The 18,808-nt window shown below is 41.8% G+C and overlaps 1 protein-coding gene across 1 annotated transcript in view; it reads right to left on the bottom strand.

Moving 5' to 3' along the window:
- The window catches only part of HIF1A (hypoxia inducible factor 1 subunit alpha), a 40,843-nt gene that overhangs the window by 14,174 nt on the left and 7,861 nt on the right, over positions 1–18,808 (bottom strand). The window contains exons 2-4 of the mRNA XM_079989050.1: positions 2,902–3,092; positions 979–1,124; positions 736–820 (exon numbers count right to left, since the gene is read on the bottom strand). Coding sequence (XP_079845176.1) covers positions 736–820; positions 979–1,124; positions 2,902–3,092 — 422 coding nt within the window. The remainder of the gene's footprint in view (positions 1–735; positions 821–978; positions 1,125–2,901; positions 3,093–18,808) is intronic.

Here is an 18,808-nt window from a genome sequence, read left to right as displayed (position 1 = left end):
ACAATTTATCCCTTGTTGTGCTGATGTAACCATGGTTGCTCCACATCCAAAACTTTTCACTTGATGAAATAGTGGCACTCGAGGGTCAAAAGACCAAGGATTGCTATGTATTTTGCATCCTCAGTACTGGTTCAAATTGTCTCCTGCCTGAAGATCATATATGTGTGTGGGACCACAGGCCAATAGATTTGATTCATATAAACTCCTCAATCCATCAGTGGCATGGGAAGGGTTGGATCTATGAGTGTATAGCACTACTCGTTTTACAAGTGGCTGGCTCCCCAGGCCCTCAAAAGGAACGATTTTGCACATTTTGCACAAGTACAGCCCAGGCATGTCTACATCTATGTGAGGGTTGCTCAAGTCACACATTGCCATATGTGCAAAGGAGGCAGGAGCTCTGGACCCACAAAGAGGATCCTTGGCTGGGCAAATGCATTAACTGAATCACAATTTCTAATCAATATATTAAAATCTGTTTTTTATTTGTGTAACTCCCACCTTTTAGGGTTCAAACCCTTGCAAGGAAGCTTACAATAGTCAGAAAAGTACAACATAACAAACCATTCAATGCAAAAACTTTTCATAACTTTTGAAAAGCAGCCTTGGGTGTTTCAGACTTAATTTAGGTATCCTGGGTTAGGCTAATCCTTCAATCAATCAAGCATAATTAGTAGCAAGCGATCAGATGAGGCATGTGACCTGAAGTTAAAAGCCTGAAAGTCTCTGTTTTACCATTTCGGTGGGTGAGCATTTCTCTCAGCTCTTCCTGGTCACACGGATGAGTGAAATCAAACACACTGTGTCCGGTCAACTCGAACTGCAAAAGAAAAAGTTCAATCTAGTAGTGTGTTTTCCATAGACAAAACACGGGACCAAACCCAGGTTCAGTACTTTTAAGTTAATGGGACTGTGGCTGTATTGTAGGAAAATATTTTATTTTAGCTAAAGCGATGGGAGGAGATGCTGGGTTCCTACCTGTGTGAGCCCCATGCACTTGTTCACATTTTCAGACATGTAGATCATGTCTCCATCCTCTGAGAGAACCATGACAAATCCGTCAAGAGCTTTTAAGTAAAAGCAATTCAGCTGAGTCTCCATTTCAGCTTCTGCCTCCAGGTCACCTAGACATTAAGACATCTACACATTAGATTTCAGACACCTAGGCATTAGATAAATTTAGTGGGTCACCAATGTTCATATTTCCTGTTTGATTCCACCAGCACTCGCTCATATCATCGCTATAATACACCAGTCATAATAACACTTTCAAGGTGAAAAGTTGGTGCTGATCAAAGATGAAAGTTGAAGAACCTACATAAAAGCTCAAGAGTTTCTTTATGAAGGCTTCTTGTAGCCCGAAGGCTCATAAGGGACATTATACATTATAAAGTCAAAATTTTAGATTTCCGAGGACACTAAAACCTTGACTGACTTTGAACATACAATATTGATACTAAGGATGTGACTGCAAGAGTACACCATCAACTAATTAAATTTGATATGGGAAACCTACAGGGTCTAAAGGAATGCTGGGAGAAGGATACTGGTTACCAATCTGATGATAATGCCTGGTCAAAGATTTGGGAGACAAAGCCAGTGCATTCAATTTCCCAGATCCCTAGATCTGAATCTCTTACTCTGATTGTTGTTTAACTGTTGTAACTGTTTTGCTGTTTTAAATAGCTTGTTCATTGTATATTTAATTATGGGTGCTTTAATTTACTTGTTTTACTATGTATTTTAATTACAGGTAGCTCTATTTTTTGTAATTGATTTAAATTATTATTATTTTGCTTCTTGGCTTTTATACCTGAGACGGGTAGGGTATAAATAATAAATTTGTTTGTGAATACCTCTATATTTCTTCTTGAAATGAAAGGCAGTTGTTAATAATAATAATAATAACAATAACAAAACAACAACTTATTATAATTATTTATTATAATTAATTGCTATTATTATTATTACTATTATTATTATATTGTCTCAACACTCCAGTATCTGATATATTCATCACTATAGCAAAACTAATAAAAGTCTGTGAAGTAAAACAGGAGGACCAGTTTAATGAAAAAATGAAGAATACTTGATTTTGTATGTTAAAACAAGACATGGACTGATAATGATAGTACTACTATGGTGTCTGCTCCAATTTTAATACGTACTTATGACCTATGCTACTCACATATCTTAACATCACAAATTTCTCAGGGAAAAGTCCTCACCCCATTAAGTACTTTCACAAGTGGATGAGATCACACACGTTTGGCTCTCTCAGGTAAATCAGGAACTTACAGTGTGTGTCATCCAAGCATAGAGCAAACTAGTTTCAGTAAGTTTAGAGCACCGTGTGCCTTCAAACCATGCCCTGGGCCTTTTACTGTCTGTCTCTTCATAAACCAGGTATTAAAGGTTACGTAAAAGGTATATAAAATGGGCTTTTAAAGAGATGGTAGAGGCAGCTGAGAAAATATTGTGGAAACAGTGGCAATTTAACTGAGCAGGGTATACCGGTACATGCAAATAAACCTCGAAAAAGCTTGTGTTGCTGGCAATCTTTAACAAAATGTAGCAAGTCTGTTATATCTTCCAGAGCTCATCATTCTGCGGAAGTAACATTCTCTAGCAAAAGCAATGTCACAGGCGTGGAGAGGGTGAGAGGATGGCACACTTTGAGCTCCAACCACTGAAAAAAAGATAGTTCTTGGGTTTTCCCCTCCAATTATTTCACGAAATGACCTTCCTGACCTGCAGGGGGTGGGGAGTGAAATTAAGCTGCTGGGAAATGATACAATTTCAGATCATTGCAACACAAACACAAGAGTTAAAACTTCTGATTCACCGAATTGTTCCAAACCCTACTTTTCACTCCATCCTACTTCAACTGTAAAATCTCACCTGCATCAAGCAGTTTTCTCATGCGCAGGTAGCTGATCGTTAGCCTCATAATTGAGGCTTTGTCGAGATGTGCGCTCACATGGTGGGGAAGAGGCAACTGGTGAGCCAGTTCATAGAACACCTCCGATTCCTTACTCCTCCTGCACCTGGCTGCATCTCTGGACTTCTCCTTTCTGCGTTCTGAACTTATCCTGCGGAAATAAAGTTAAGCATGAGTATTTAAGACCGTGTGTATTTGCCTTGTGTTTTCACTGAGGAATTACTGCCTCCAACCAACTACCTGAAGATAGAGCCACCATACCGCTCTCCTAGCCACCTGAAAAACGCCACAGGTTTTTAGTCTAGAAGGGAGAAAGAGCCTCAACCACATAGCCTTCATAACTGCACTTTAAAAGGGGTGGGGACCCCTTTAATCTGACATTCAGTGCTAGAAGAGGCTCCATAGGTGGTTTACAACTGTGTTCTTCAGCCTTGAGCCCCCAGATTATGTTGCACTATAACTCCCATCCTCTTTGTCCATTGGCCAAGGTGGCTGGGGGTGGCAGGAGCTGTCCAAAGGTTGAAAAGCAGTGGTTTGCAAGCAGTTAACAATTCCTAGCAATTCCAATACAGAGTTACTGCGTTCAGTGCGAAATAAGGAAGTTTCAGAACTATTTCAAGCGCTTAACCAAAAACAAATGCCAAAACAACAAAATAATAATCCCTGTTAAAATAATTAAAATTGTTTAGTCAGCCCGAAATAAGCTTTCGGCTATCTTTGCAAAAGCCTGCAAGGTGTGGGCGACTGGGACTTCCTTGGGAAGAAATCCCATTTTGAGGGGCTACCACTAGTAGAAACGTTTGCCAACACCAGCCATGAGTCTGAAGGCCACAGTACTAGAAACTCAAAAGCAAAGCAATGCTAGCACGCCTGCCATGGTCAAGCACATGGCTCTACCTGTGGTACTGGCTCTATGTGTGGCACTGGTCCCACTGGAATAGCTCCACCAGAGTGGTGGGGAGGATAACCAGTAAGCCAGAGTAGCAGCTGCACAGAGATATGCAAAGCCTGAAAGAAGTAGCAGTGTAGGAAAGATGAGCAGGAGGGTAGGCACCATCCTCATATCAAGTTTTTGAAAGGTTGAGCTATTTTTTCCCAGTTACTGTTTCTACCCAATATAGCTTGCATTTCACAGCAGCTCAGATCTTCCTTGTAAGGCAATTCCTTTAAGCTAGCCAGATGACTTACTCATGGAGAAACTGAGCAGCTATGCCTTTTGAGCAGGAATGCCTTATAAGCCGCTTGGCATGCGTCCTCTGAGGTCCTATTCACAGATTTCTCTTGGGGAGGGAAAGGGTCGTACAGTGGTACCTCAGGTTACATACGCTTCAGGTTACATACGCTTCAGGTTACATACGCTTCAGGCTACATACGCTTCAGGTTACAGACTCCGCTAACCCAGAAATAGTACCTTGGGTTAAGAACTCTGCTTCAGGATGAGAACAGAAATCGCGCGGCGGCAGTGGGAGGCCCCATTAGCTAAAGTGGTGCTTCAGGTTAAGAACAGTTTCAGGTTAAGAACGGACCTCCAGAACGAATTAAGTACTTAACCCGAGGTACCACTGTACAGGGGACGCGGGTGGCGCTGTGGGTTAAACCACAGAGCCTAGGACTTGCCGATCAGAAGGTCAGCGGTTCGAATCCCAGCGATGGGGTGAGCTCCCGTTGCTCGGTCCCTGCTCCTGCCAACCTAGCAGTTCGAAAGCACGTCAAAGTGCAAGTAGATAAATAGGTACCGCTCCGGCGAGAAGGTAAACGGCGTTTCTGTGCACTGCTCTGGTTCACCAGAAGTGGCTTAGTCATGCTGGCCACATGACCCGGAAGCTGTACGCCGGCTCCCTCGGCCAATAAAGCGAGATGAGCGCTGCAACCCCAAAGTCGGCCATGACTGGACCTAATGGTCAGGGGTCCCTTTACCTTTACCACTGTACAAGATACCCTGGGTCTGCAGCATCACTTCTGCAATATGAGCTCACCTTCCAATTCCCCCCATTTGTTTAAAGAAGACAGAGAAAAGTCTATGCAAAATCATTATTTTCGGTAGTTTCACTTCCATTACGACTTCATCACGTGCACCCTTCTCCGCAGAATTTCTACTCTAAAAATTCTCTGTGTTGTGGCAATTACAAGGAAATTCACCAGCTGAGCCAAGAATTGTTCTAAAAATCAAATATACTGCAAATGTTTGTTTTTGCTTTGCTTTGCAGAAGGGTAGTACGTCTCCTCAAACTGAGAGGCAATTTTGTTAACTTTGAACTACTGTGCACACCTAGGGCTAATGCAAAATGTGACCGAGTGGCCACCATTTCACAACAAACTGTGATTTCCAACCCCCCCACCCCCACCCCATTTTCATACACACAATTATTAATACTACATTTATATCCCACTTCTCCTGGCAGGAGTTCACGGTGAGAGACGCAAAGTCCCCCTGTGAGCTTCATGGCTGAGTGGGAATTCAAACTCTGGTCTCCCAGATCCTATTCTGACACTAACCATTATATCAATATTGCTCAATATATAACCTTTAAAGAGTTCATTTTAATCTTAACTACCTTGGGTAGCTTATGATGGAAAGGCAATGTACAGACGTAATAAAAGGTGACTGGAGAAATTCAAGGAAAACAGGTCTGCCCGCATCTATTAACCACAATGTGATGGTTCAATAATGCTACTGATAAGGAGCAGGGGCTGTTGACTTCAGAAAGAGTTTTTCTACAGCACTGAAAGGTTGGGCGAGATGAGAGGGAGGTTTGTGGGACTTTAGGGAGGATTGGCACAGCAGTGCCGTGAGGAATGATTTGGCAGCAAGAGGCAGTGAATTGTTGAGAAATGTGTAGGAGAGTATATAGTTATAATTAGCTATAAAGTGAACTATTTGGAAGGTGGAGGAAGAGCACAGAGGGTGATTTTAAGGGCTCAGTGTGCTGGGTTTTGTGGGAGGAGAATTGGAAGGGAGCTCCTGTGGCATTCGGACTAGCAGAGTGAAAGGCAAGATGGAAGATAGTGAAGAAAACAGAACAGCCAGCATAAAAGTGACTAATGGGGAGTTGAAAGGCAGTTTTCAAACGATGCTTGCAGCTAAGGTATTGTTTTGTGTTTGATGAAGGATGTAAGCTGCCGAGACTCTCTCAGAAGATATGAATTATTGAAATAAATACATAAAATTAATAGCCAGCTCTGGAGGTTTTCCAGGAGGCATTTATTAATTAATTAATAGGCCTACAAATCTAGGTTCTCTAGGTGACAACATTACCAGTGTGGTAAACCTGACAGATGAGATGGGTCTTTTGTCTGATCCTGCACAGCTTATGTTAATATAGATCTTATCTTACAACAAGTGTAGGGGCTCTTCAGCTCTCCAGATATTGCTTAACTACAATACCCATTGGCCATGCTTGCTGGGGCTGATGGGAGCTGCAGTTCAGCAAACATGAGGAGGGTGAAATGTTCCCCCACATCTGCCTTACAAGGCTGTAAATATGTTTCAACACTCTGAACACTCAAGTAGTATTATAAAAAGAGCTACGTGGTTATTAATAAAACTATTCCTAAAATATCACATATTGCTACCTGAATTATGAGCAAGGTTGCCAGCAATCAATTGATTCAGTGTACCAAGGATGGATCCATCAAGCATCTCAGCTGCACAACCCATCTGTTTCAACGATGAAGCCAGACCCACTAAAATGATCTAGTGCAGCAAGCACTTAAAATTAATTTAGATGTGATTAACTGCCACTTCTATCAGATTGTGATGAAACACACACAAACAATTCAGTCAAATGAAATATTTAACTTCAAAAGGCTACTAATAAGCCTATTCATAAAGCTATTACAACATTTAAGAGGCAATTTCTCTCGCAGCTTCCAACAAGTGGTATTTCAGAAGCGCGCAAGCAAGCGCGCACACACACACACACACACACACACACGACTGCTTTCCACAAGCCACCCAAATGGAACCCAGCAATCAGCATTTAAAAACTTCTGCCTTAGTTCATGGTTCATTGCCATTTCCACTTTGTGTGTTTCTTCTTCTTGCATACTGGGACAAGAGAATTGTTGTACGAGAAAGCTACATTCAAACAATGTAGCTGAGATCATAGAATCGTAGAACTGTAGAGCTGGAAGGGACCCCGAGGGTCATTTATTCCAACCCCGACAAACAAAGACATTCCACTGTGGCAAGCGCAACCTAGGTTTAAGGTGCTGTTTGGCATCTAGCTTATATCAGAGGTTCAAATACTGGCAAGGAAGCCCATATAAAAAGCACCAGAAATGTTACTTGATGTTTCATGATAACAATATGGCTCGAGTCGTATCTCACCCTCCAATAAGGGTCTGGAAGTTGCTTCATATATTATATGCCATTGACACCTCTTGCAGCAACTGAATAAGCTGTGGCAATGTTGCAAAAGTGTGGGGCTGGCAGAAAACTCCTTCCGCCAGTGACTAAACTGCTCTAATAGTAAGGATCGTCAACTGTGATTCGCAGAGATGCTCCAATCTGGGTTTGGAGGCGAGAAATAAAAAGCAAAGCTGTAAGACGAGGTGCAGCTGGGGTTTGGGAACACAGCATGTCAAAAGAGAGAAGAGTAGGAAGGTAGGAAAGGGCTTTTTTAAAAGGCTAGCGGTTCAAAGAAATGGGAGGAAAATGGCAGTGGGGAAGGAAATGAACTGGCAGAGAGAAGGAACAGTATCTTCTGGGTGGAAAGTTGAAGTTCATCGGGTTGTTTTAAATAGCCAAATACTTGCAGGCAGGCCTGATTCGTTTTGGATTCCTCAGAACTCGCTGCTGTGTCTGTTGGAAAGGGCTGGCCCACACCCTGTGATTGCTGCCAAGCCGCTCCCATCTCTCTTGGCAACATCTGCTTTTTCTGCCTCTGGCAACACCCGTCAGTCAATGTACCCTTCTTGAACACAGCTTACATTACTCTTTCCACATCGTGTTTTTAGACATAACCATTGACAGGCAGAAGCACTCCTGTGTCACAAACACAATGCGGATGGCAGCTCCCCAAGTTACACAAAGAACTAGGTCGGCAGGATTTGTACAACTTCCTACTGCCTTGAGTCCTGTCAAGGTAACTCATGACTTGGAGCATATTTACCAGAGGAATGTTGTTTATCCACAGCACAAACTGAAGAGGGATTCATGATGCAGGCGATATAGTAGAGTTTTATGCTTTGTTCTATTTATAAGCTACCTTGGGGGTCCTTTTGTCACTGAAATCATGGGAGCGTGGAGAATGGACCGAAACCATGCCAGGGCTGTGGAGCCTGTGGTCCTCCAGATAGGGTAAAACTACAACTCCCATCATTCCTGTCCCCTGGCCATACTGAAAGTTGGACTTCAGTAAGATTTGTGGGGCGCCAGGCTCCCCAGCCCTGGAGTAGACTGTTGCTAACTTTTTAATGATAGCCAGGGCTGTGCATACATCGTGCTGTTTCTCCTTGCAAACAGCCATCCAGGGCCTTGCGCCCCCCCCTCCACTGCCAGTATCTTATTCAACCACATTTAAGGCTTCCATAACGAGAAAACATTGCATACAAGTGTTCAAGGCAACGTTCACAGTCATAAGGCTTGAAGACTCCTCTCTAACAGACGCCACCACCACCACTAAAAGGCAAAAGGAGAGTTTCTCAGGAAGCAAGAGCTCTGTGGCCACTTCCACATTTGGTGTTTTCTCTGCACTTCTGCAGAATTGTGGCATGCACACAGGGATCTGCCAATAATGATACGTTATGATGAGTACAGGGTAGCACTCAAGATTTGTCAATGTTCCACCTGTGGTTTCATCTGTCTTGTTTTTCTATTCGCTCTCAGCTCTAGGTTACCTCTACTTTGCTCAGGTCTTTTTCAGACAATACTTGAGACCATTCTCATCAACCAGCATGCATACTGTTTGGCACAGTGGTACCCAACTTGGAGCCCCCCAGATGATATTTGACTCTTAACTCCCAGCAGCCCCAGCCAACAGTGCCAATGGTCAACGATGTAAGGAGTTGGAGTCCAACTACATCTGGAAGTCGTCATATTTGCTATCTCTGATTTAGCCCAATGTTGCTGCTGTACTATTAATAGTAATTTTAGTAGTAAAAAGAATTATCAATATATTGCATTTTATTTCAAGAAAAGCTACCAAGGCAGATGAGAGACAAAATCCAACAGCAAAATACTAAGAATAAAGCCAATTATAAAACTCCATAATTAACACACACAGTAAAACAACTACATTAAAACATCCAAAATTAAATATTTAACAGAAGGAAATGCTAATCTGAAGAGGCACATCTTCAAGGGCGACCAGACTGCCAATACCGATGGGGCCTCCCATATTTCAGCAGGCAGAGCATTCCACAGTACTGGTGGCACCAGAGAAAAAGCCCACCTCCATGTTACTACAAGCTGACATTCATCAGGCCATGACAAATCTAACTAACCAGGTTCCATTTGCAGGTCTTAATGCCCTTACCAGGCAGTGAAGAAGACCACATCTTAAGCTTGAGAAAGCACATCATAGTGCAAGTAGATAAATAGGTACCACTCCTGTGGGAAGGTAAACGTCGTTTCCATGCACTGCTCTGGTTTCACCAGAAGCGGCTTAGTCATGCTGGCCACATGACCCAGAAAAACTGTCTGTGGACAAACATTAGCTCCCGAGGGAGCTAATGGTTTAACAACAACTGACTTCTGCAGACGTATTTCAGTTTGGCTGCTTGGCCCTATATAATGGCTAAATAAAAAAGAACTGATACTGGTGGTGACCTTTTTTCACTGTTATTGTTTGTGTATACACTCCCAGAGTAGTAATTTTCTGATTCCATGGGTGGTCTTCCTGATTGAGGACTTAATGCCCTCACTGGAACAGCAACAATAGTAATTAAGTCCTCTATTTATAAAATACATGTAAACAGCACTTATGCCCTGCCAATACTTTTGGATTCTGAAACAACTGCTACTATACATTTAGTATGATTACCAAGAAATGCTGTGATGATCACCTAAACACTGCTGAAAGGAACTATCTCCACCAATATTATATATTAACACCACCTACTTCATTATACAAGGCCTTAAACGTGTTTCCTTTTTTGCAGATTAATTTATGTTACTTTATCCTCTGTTCTAAAAGTTATTCAAAATAATTAAGCTGTCATCACCCTTTCCATATTTTTTTGCAAGTGAAATTCATATATGACCGCTTATAAAAATAAAACACAAAATATTACATTTTTAAACACACATAGATTTGGCCTTTCCAGTAGTCTCATTTTTATCCTGTGAAAACTCTTCCCATCTCCATTTTACAGCAATCATGTATAAAAAGCAGGAAAAAATCACTCCTGTTCCAAGTCTTCACATGCAGTCTCCAGTATCACACGGTTTTGAGCTTCATTTCTGAAGCTCTGTGTTCCCCTTTTCCCAATATGTAAAACTAGCCAATAAAACAGATGGTTAATTAAGTGCAATCTGGCCATTTGTGAAGAGGAAAAGCAAGGAGTGTTGGCCACAGCCTCTCTTCAGGAACTGGATGCTTGTTTGGTCTGGGGCAGGGCCTGTGAAAGCTAGATGAAGCACCAAAATAAGGGTAAATGCAGAAAGCTTGGAGAAAGAGTGTAGGGTGATTAAGAAACTAATAGGAAAAGGGTTCAAATATCTAGGAATAGCACAGCCTTGAAGGTGTGTAGAGATGAATCTCTGGGCCGTTCTGTCTCAGTGGGGGCCTGAGAGTGCCTGGGGTATATACACAAACTAGGTAAAGGTAAAGGACCCCTGACCATTAGATCCGGTTGCGGCGCTCATTTTGTTTTACTGCCCGAGGGAGCTAATGTTTGTCCACAGACAGTTTTTCTGGGTCATGTGGCCAGCATGACTAAGCCGCTTCTGGTGAAACCAGAGCAGTGCATGGAAACGACGTTTACCTTCCCCCAGGAGTGGTACCTATTTATCTACTTGCACTATGATGTGCTTTCTAACAGCTAGGTTGGCAGGAGCAGGGACCGAGCAATGGGAGCTCACCCTGTTGCAGGGATTCGACCTGCCGACCTTCTGATCCGCAAGCCCTAGGCTCTGTGGTTTAGACCACAGCGCCACAAACTAACTAAATATAAATTCAGGTAGGTAGTCGTGCTGGTCTGATGCAGTCAAAATATAAAAAAAATTAAAGTCCAGTAGCACCTTAGAGAGCAACTAAGTTTGTTATAGGTATCTGCTTTTGTGTGCATGGTATCTGAAAGTTGTATGCCGGCTCCGTCGGCCAGTAAAGCAAGATGAGCGCCGCAACCACAGTCGTCTGCGACTCGACTAAAGGTCAGGGGTCCCTTTACCTTTAAGATACTACACGACTATTTTTAAATTTTTTATTTTAACTAAATATATTTTAAGCTGTTTTTCAGGCTTAGCCCAAGTACAATTCCCAGGATAGATAAACATTTTAAATCCAAAAAAAAGTCTTGACAAGAGTTACATCTGCTTTCATATAAAAGGTTTGTTTTTTCAAGTTTATAAAATGGCAACTATAGCAGCCCCCAACAAATAAAAGATCAAAGGTACAAAGGCAGCTTGGGAAGTTGAAAGAACAAGATGACAACTCATATTCCTGAAGTCCCGTCCAACCAATCAGCTGTAATCAGTGTGCACATACGTCTCACAGAAACACTGCTGTATTTGTTGATTAGATTATATATCTGCGTTTCTAACACTGGTTTTATCTCTTACAGGAATCCAACTCAGAAAAAAAGCCAAGAGAAAGAAGTTATCAGTGTCCTTATCCAATATTTATGGCTTGCAGTCAAATGTCAAAATTTATTTTTGCTTTTATGGTAAACCATGCTTAAATTCCACAGAAGGTCTTATGCGGCTGCTGAGTCCCTTAGTAGAAATTGCAAATGATGGAGCCAAATTTCTTGAGAACTACCGTTTTTAATTTACAGGATGTTTGCTAGAATAGCAGTAATCTGACTCTGCATATACTTCTAAGGGAGCGGGTGGGGGTGGGCAGGGTTCTATAGTGGGAAATCAGTGGCAAATGTTTTTGGTCACAACGTAGGAATATTTTCCAAAAACTGAAAGCCTGAGCACAGAACAATGGAGGATGGAACTTGCACAGCCCATACCATTTCTTTCTGCTGAATAAATACTACATCTGGCACTCCTTATGCGGCAGCGTTGGGAACTACAGCTTGCCCCATTTGCTTGTGTTACCAGCATTATCAAACTCACATGTACTACTGTGTCCCAAAACTTCTCCCACTATAGTATTAGGTTTGATATATACTGTATAGTAAATAATTCCAGCCTGCAACATCATATAGCTGCTTCCAGGGACCACACAACCTAACACTGTAAGTAAAGCAGTTGGGAAGGTTAAACAACAACAACAACAACAAAGCTGTAAGATCTGCACTCTAAATTTTAAATGCTTCGGATACTCAAGCCTGACTACTGAACTGTTTTGCTTCTAAGTGTTTTATTCCAAAAAGATAAATGTGCAAGTGCAATGAAGGGTTAATGAAAAGGCAGCTCGTGATTTATGCTCAGTGAATGATAAAAGATTGCAATCCACAAAATTAATTACTCCAAAGTAGTCTCACTGAAGTCAACCATGGGGATTAAGTCTCCTGGTGATTTGAGAGGTATACAATCATTTTAGACTAATGTACCACCATTAAGCAAGTATTTACATTAGTGCTGGAGAATACAGTGGTACCTCAGGTTACATACGCTTCAGGTTACAGACTCCGCTAACCCAGAAATATTGCTTCAGGTTAAGAACTTTACTTCAGGATGAGAACAGAAATTGTGCTGCGGCGGCAGCAGGAGGCCCCATTAGCTAAAGTGGTGCTTCAGGTTAAGAACAGTTTCAGGTTAAGTATGGACTTCTGGAACGAATTAAGTACTTAACCCGAGGTACCAATGTACCTCAAAACAAGCAACTCAGATGCCCAAACAAAATAGTCCACCTGCATAAACAGAGGAAAACTTATTCCTTCTGCTATTTTTTTTCCCCAGGCAGTCCGTTTAAAGGAGCTGCTCTTGCGTTTTTATCCTAACACCTCAAAACATTAAGTTGCTCTCCAAAAAATGTGTCCTGTAAACAAGACAACTCTCGAAAAAGTATGCCCTGTAAACAAGACAATTCTTTTAAAAATAACACATTTACAGGCAACCTTTACACAAGCTCAAAGCAGCTTTCAACAAATAATCAGATAACCAAGCTTCGGTGCCTACAAAATCAGAGGCAGCACTAATTTGCCTTCTGTAGGTTATCTGGCTTCAGGAAAACCACCACACAATTCACTGGTATTGCATGTATCTTCTTTTCTTGGCAGTTGCCTGTAAGTAAGGTGTTACTGTATTGGCTGGGCTGGGGCACAGAGGAAGTGGTAATTATAGTACAGTGGCAAAAACTTGAGTTCCTTTGAAACTCCAGAAAATGAGATACACAAAATAAGGTAATGTAATATTTTTCTGGACCAGTTTATTGAAAGAGTATGCAAGCTTTAGGTAATTGTCAGGTAGAATGGAATTGTTGTTGTGCTTGTTATTTTATTTATTGCATGTTATATCCAAACAATAATTACTTTTAACTAAACTGATTACATACATTTTCACCAACAAAAATTGATCCAAAAAATATCAATTTATCTGGCCTATAACTGTTGTTTTTTTCAGCTACCTGTCTTGATTTTTCCTTAGCATTTTATCCAGTATTTCATTCTTTCTGGCTTTTAAGGATATATGTATTTTGTACTTAAATACAAAATGAGACCATCAGGGGACAACTAGATATCAAATGTTCCTTGGGTTAGGATTCCAGAGAGTCTCAAAAAGACGACACAGGCAACCTTGGTGAGGTTGTGAATGTATTGCTCAAACACATACGCACAGCTTCCAAAGACTTTGTTATTTATCTGTCAACTTCCTATCTCATATGGCTGCAAAGAGGAAACTATAAATATATAGCTAATGTTATGAGACTGTGTGTACCAGGACCTCACAGCAGGCTTCACAGACAGAAGCAGACTGAGGAGAATTTCCCTTGAAAGATGGAGTATAGCCCAGCACATTGGGTCCCATCTTCCAGGGGTGAAGATGGCTTTGTCAGGCTGCTTGTTACAGTGGAAACAAACAAAAAATCCCACTAATAAAAAGGAAGAAGGGGCTGATGAACCTAAATTCAGAGGTCAGAAATGAGTTCAATTACTATAATTATCATCACCGTTTATTTACAGAGTGATACAGGTGGCGCTGTGGGTTAAAGCCTCAGCGCCTAGGACTTGCCGATCGAAAGGTCGGCGGTTCGAATCCCTGCGGCGGGGTGCGCTCCCGCTGCTCGGTCCCAGTGCCTGCCAACCTAGCAGTTCGAAAGCACCCCCGGGTGCAAGTAGATAAATAGGGACCGCTTACCAGCGGGAAGGTAAACGGCGTTTCCGTGTGCGGCTCTGGCTCGCCAGAGCAGCGATGTCACGCTGGCCACGTGACCCGGAAGTGTCTCCGGACAGCGCTGGCCCCTGGCCTCTTAAGTGAGATGGGCGCACAACCCCAGAGTCTGTCAAGACTGGCCCATACGGGCAGGGGTACCTTTACCTTTACCTTACCAATAATCAGCAGGACCATGATACTGCTATTCCTACTGGGAAGTGCCATCACAGAACTAGAGAGTCAGTGAAGCTCCCTTAGTGCTCCACACTTCATTCTCTGATTCAAGCAGAAGCTGTTTCTTCCATCCCCTCCTTGAGAGGACCACTGACAAGTTTAGTTGTGTATTGGGGGGTGGCGCAGATCCTTCCCTATCAGCAAGAAGGGATTTTACCATGGATAGAGAATTCTTCTGATTCCCATCTCTCCTTCCATCATTTACTATCCACTTCCCGGTATGCTGAAGGACAGACTTGTTACAGCTATTGTTGAATTACATTGGCTGTTGCCAGATCTCATAGGGATGGGGCAAAGCTGGTTCACAGCTTGCTGCAGGTTAGCATTTGAAAATAAAACTCAGACGAGGGTGTGGATGAGCAGGCATTCTAGCAAACAGAAAGTAGGAGTCTGTGGTCCTATCCCTTTGTTTTGGCTGACCACAGAGGCCACAACTACAGTATCCTTGTGTCCTTTCACTTTGCTCCCATCTTTCCCCCACTTTGCCATCCTGATTTGGAGCTCCTTGGAGTGGGCTAACCTGTATTTCTAAAAATGCCTTGAAGCTCCAAGTGTTACATTTAGAGTGTGTGCATACTGACAAAAGTAATGATTGCCAGTCTAAACTAATCATCTGGTAAAAAGCATACCAGTCTTTGCTGTAGCATGATGATGCAACAATGGCAATGGACAAGTTTTCTAGACATACAGTGGTACCTCGGTTTATGAACTTAATCCATTCTGGAAGTCTGTTCTTAAACCAAGGCGCGTTTTCCCTAATGAGGCCTCCCGCCGCCAGTGCCCTTTCGCCATTTGGATTCTGTTCTTAGACCGAGGTAAATTTCTCAAAGCGGGACACTTCTTCCGGTTTTGCAGAATTCGTAAACCGAATTGTTCATAAACAGGACTGTTCTTAAACCGATGTACCACTATACTGACAACCATCCCTTTAAAAGTTTCTACCTTGACAAATTACATAACTATGACTGCCTACTCATTGGAAAACAAAACAGCCATCTAACCGATAGCTTCTGCATTCCGTATTTTAAATTTGCAATATGTTTAATCTTGCAGGGATTTAAAAAGTTGTATGCAGGCATACATATGGCAAGTTGTTCAATATGTCCCAACAAATGAACAGACTTTCATTTTTTAACAATTAAAAGTCTAGGCAACTGAGTAAAATGCAGAACGTCTGTTTAAAATGAAATCCCCTAGAAACTAGAGTGTTTATGTAGTTGATTCTGAATGCAAGGAGTGAACTTGGATTAAGTAATCCCGCATCCTGCCCAGGAAGGTTGCATATCACAGGTGATCAACCCATGACCTAGACTAAGGATGGGGAACTACTAACATGTGGGATCATCTTTTCACCAGCATTAACAGCTGTTAACTCCAGGAGTGCTCAATTGTATTATCAGTTTTGAGTGCTGCAAACAATTCTGGAAGTGCTGTCTGAAATGCCTGAAATGCCCCACTCACGTTACTAGCATCAACAGCTTTGTAAGAAGAAGTTCCTGCTTAGTTACATATACAGTAAATAATCCAGACTCTGTGTGACTGGTCTACATAGATATGGGATGAGGAGGGCTGGATAGGGCTTAAAAATAGCAATTTCTGAAGCACTCTGCTGGTGAGAATTTTCTTTCTTCCCACTCAGTCACAGTCAAACTTTTAAGCTGTGTTATTCATGAGTTGGAATAACAAAAATATGCTCTCCTTTAATCAATGGATTGAAGACATGACAGCACTTGCAACATATGAATGGATTTCTCATAGACTTTGCTTGGATAAATATATTGATATTTGGAGCAAGTTCATACAGAATATAGTAGGTTATTAAAAGAACCCTGGACAGTTAAGTCCAGTCAAAGGCAGCTATCTCGCTTCAGGCCGAGGGAGCTGGTGTTTGTCCACAGACAGCTTTCCGGTTCATGTGGCCAGTATGACTAAACCGCTTCTGGCGCAGTGGAGCACCGTGACAGAAACCAGAGCGCATGGAAACGCCGTTTACCTTCCTGACACAGCGGTACCTATTTATCTACATGCACTGGTATGCTTTTGAACTCCTAGGTTGGCAGAAGCTGAGACAGAACAAAGGGAGACCACCCCGTCACCTGGATTCAAACCGCCGACCTTCCGATCAGCAAGCCCAAGAGGCTCATCATTAATAATCATATATGTATTAGCATATATACATATGCATATATATGTGTGAACACACACATGTGTGTGTGTGCATATATTGCACTTTCTCTTTTTTCACTTTATTTTGAATTGCTGAAAAAGCTTTAAGTAAAAAATTAATAATAATAACAAGGTATCCAGTAAATCAATACAAATACAATGAAAACTGTTATACCATAAAAAATCCTACAAGGCTATTCACCCCTACTCAACACAAGCAAGAACCTCAACAAGTGGCCCCTGGGGCAGAAAGTGTGAGGGACAAGACAAACTGATTACCAAAGGAGAGATTTCACCTGTGTATGGGCTGTGACTTGAGAAGGAGGAGAGGAATAAAGGGAATGAATGATCTTGGTTTCTGTTGATGGGAATTACAGAAAAGTGAAGGGATGTGTCTATGTGCACAAGAGATTGCCCAGCCCACTCTGGCCACATTCAGATTTTTTTTGGCTGCTGACATCCGTGTGTCCCAAGGGCTGGCCAAGAGGAAATACAGCCATTAGACAGGAAAGGGTTCCCAATCCTTGCTGGCCCTAGACAGTGTGCCAAAAAGGAAACACAAGCACTGATCCCATACTCCATTCAGCGTGCCTGAAAGGAAGCTCTCTATTTACTGTCCAGTGATTGATTTATGGATTCGTTTCTGGGAATCCTATGGAAGTTCTCAGAGCCAAGCAGATTCCCAACACCTACTTCAGTCAACCAGTGTTTTTCAAACTTCAGCTTTTTCAAACTCCAGTGCCCTACTGGTTCAGAACAAAGGTTTATCTAGTCCAACAACCCATTGTGAATCCCACTCCCTAGCCAAAATTACTTAGGCTTCACTGCGTTTTCTAATGGTTTGGTTCAGAACACAGAACAAAACTGATTAGAATTTCTAAGCAGCTTTCTGCACCACTACCATAACCTAATTTGAAACTTCCTTGGGAAGAAAAAAAAATCACCAAAACTTCTCTCCTAAATTATCAAGGCACATCTACTAGATCTCAACATTCCCTTCAGCAGCAATCAATCAACCTTTTTATTCGACCGTCAGTCAGAGAAAAGAATACAAATACATTTGTCAATACACAGTTAAAAACTTCCAAGAAGATTTTAGAGCCTAGCCAACACTAAAAGGGCTAAACAGATAGCCCCATGTCAATACAATCAATTATGGTCTTGCGACGCTTAAAGGCTAAAAAAAGAAATTTGGCTACCAAGAAAGGTATAGCTCTAGTGACATTATGCAGCAAGTATAAAACCTGGTTTTCTCCGGGTAGGAAACTAAGTTGACATAGGAGTGGGTCTATAAAGTTTTGTCTAAGCTCTGCATAAGAAGGGCAAGTCAAGAGAATGTGTTCGGTGGACTCAACCACACCGATAGCACAGCAGCAAACAAATGTGTCACATTTAACTGCATAAAACTATTATCATGAAAGAAAAAACTCACATAAATTTGCAAGGCAAACATTAAAGTTAAGCCAGAATCTTCTCCACATCTAAACTAACTGCACACTTCATTTATCAAAGGCTGGGAACTATAGTGACGCCAGAGCCACATGTCGCAAATATGCTCTTCTTCCAGAACCAAAGCCTTTCTACAATAGATCTTTTTCACAGCTCTAGCCTCACGTCTGCAACATTATTTGAACAGTACTGTAGTTGCTATCTACCTTCAAGAGGTCCATTTAAATTTTAAAAACAGTAACCATGTGGTAATCAAAACTGGTACCTTCAAGGTACACAAACATCAGAACACAAATTATCAAGAAACTAGTTGCCATGGCTAACTTGGGTAGGGAGTCCAAGTAACAATTGTGGACTAATTTGAAAGGCTGGACTACCATTTAGGAACTATGCTCCATCAGTTTGATTATTAGCCAGTTTATTCTTAAGTAAGGTGTCATATGTTACTGTTTCTCAAGCACAGAAAATTATGATCTCATAATGATACCTTCTCTTCACCATATCTCACCATTGTGTGTTTGTGTGTGCACATGTGCACATTACAAGTTCCAAACAACCACAAAGTTAATTCCATGCATTGAAGGGGA

The sequence above is a fragment of the Podarcis cretensis genome (genome assembly GCF_951804945.1).
Source record: "Podarcis cretensis genome assembly, chromosome: 1".
NCBI lineage: Eukaryota > Metazoa > Chordata > Lepidosauria > Squamata > Lacertidae > Podarcis > Podarcis cretensis.
This window is presented reverse-complemented; position numbering and strand designations above follow the sequence as displayed.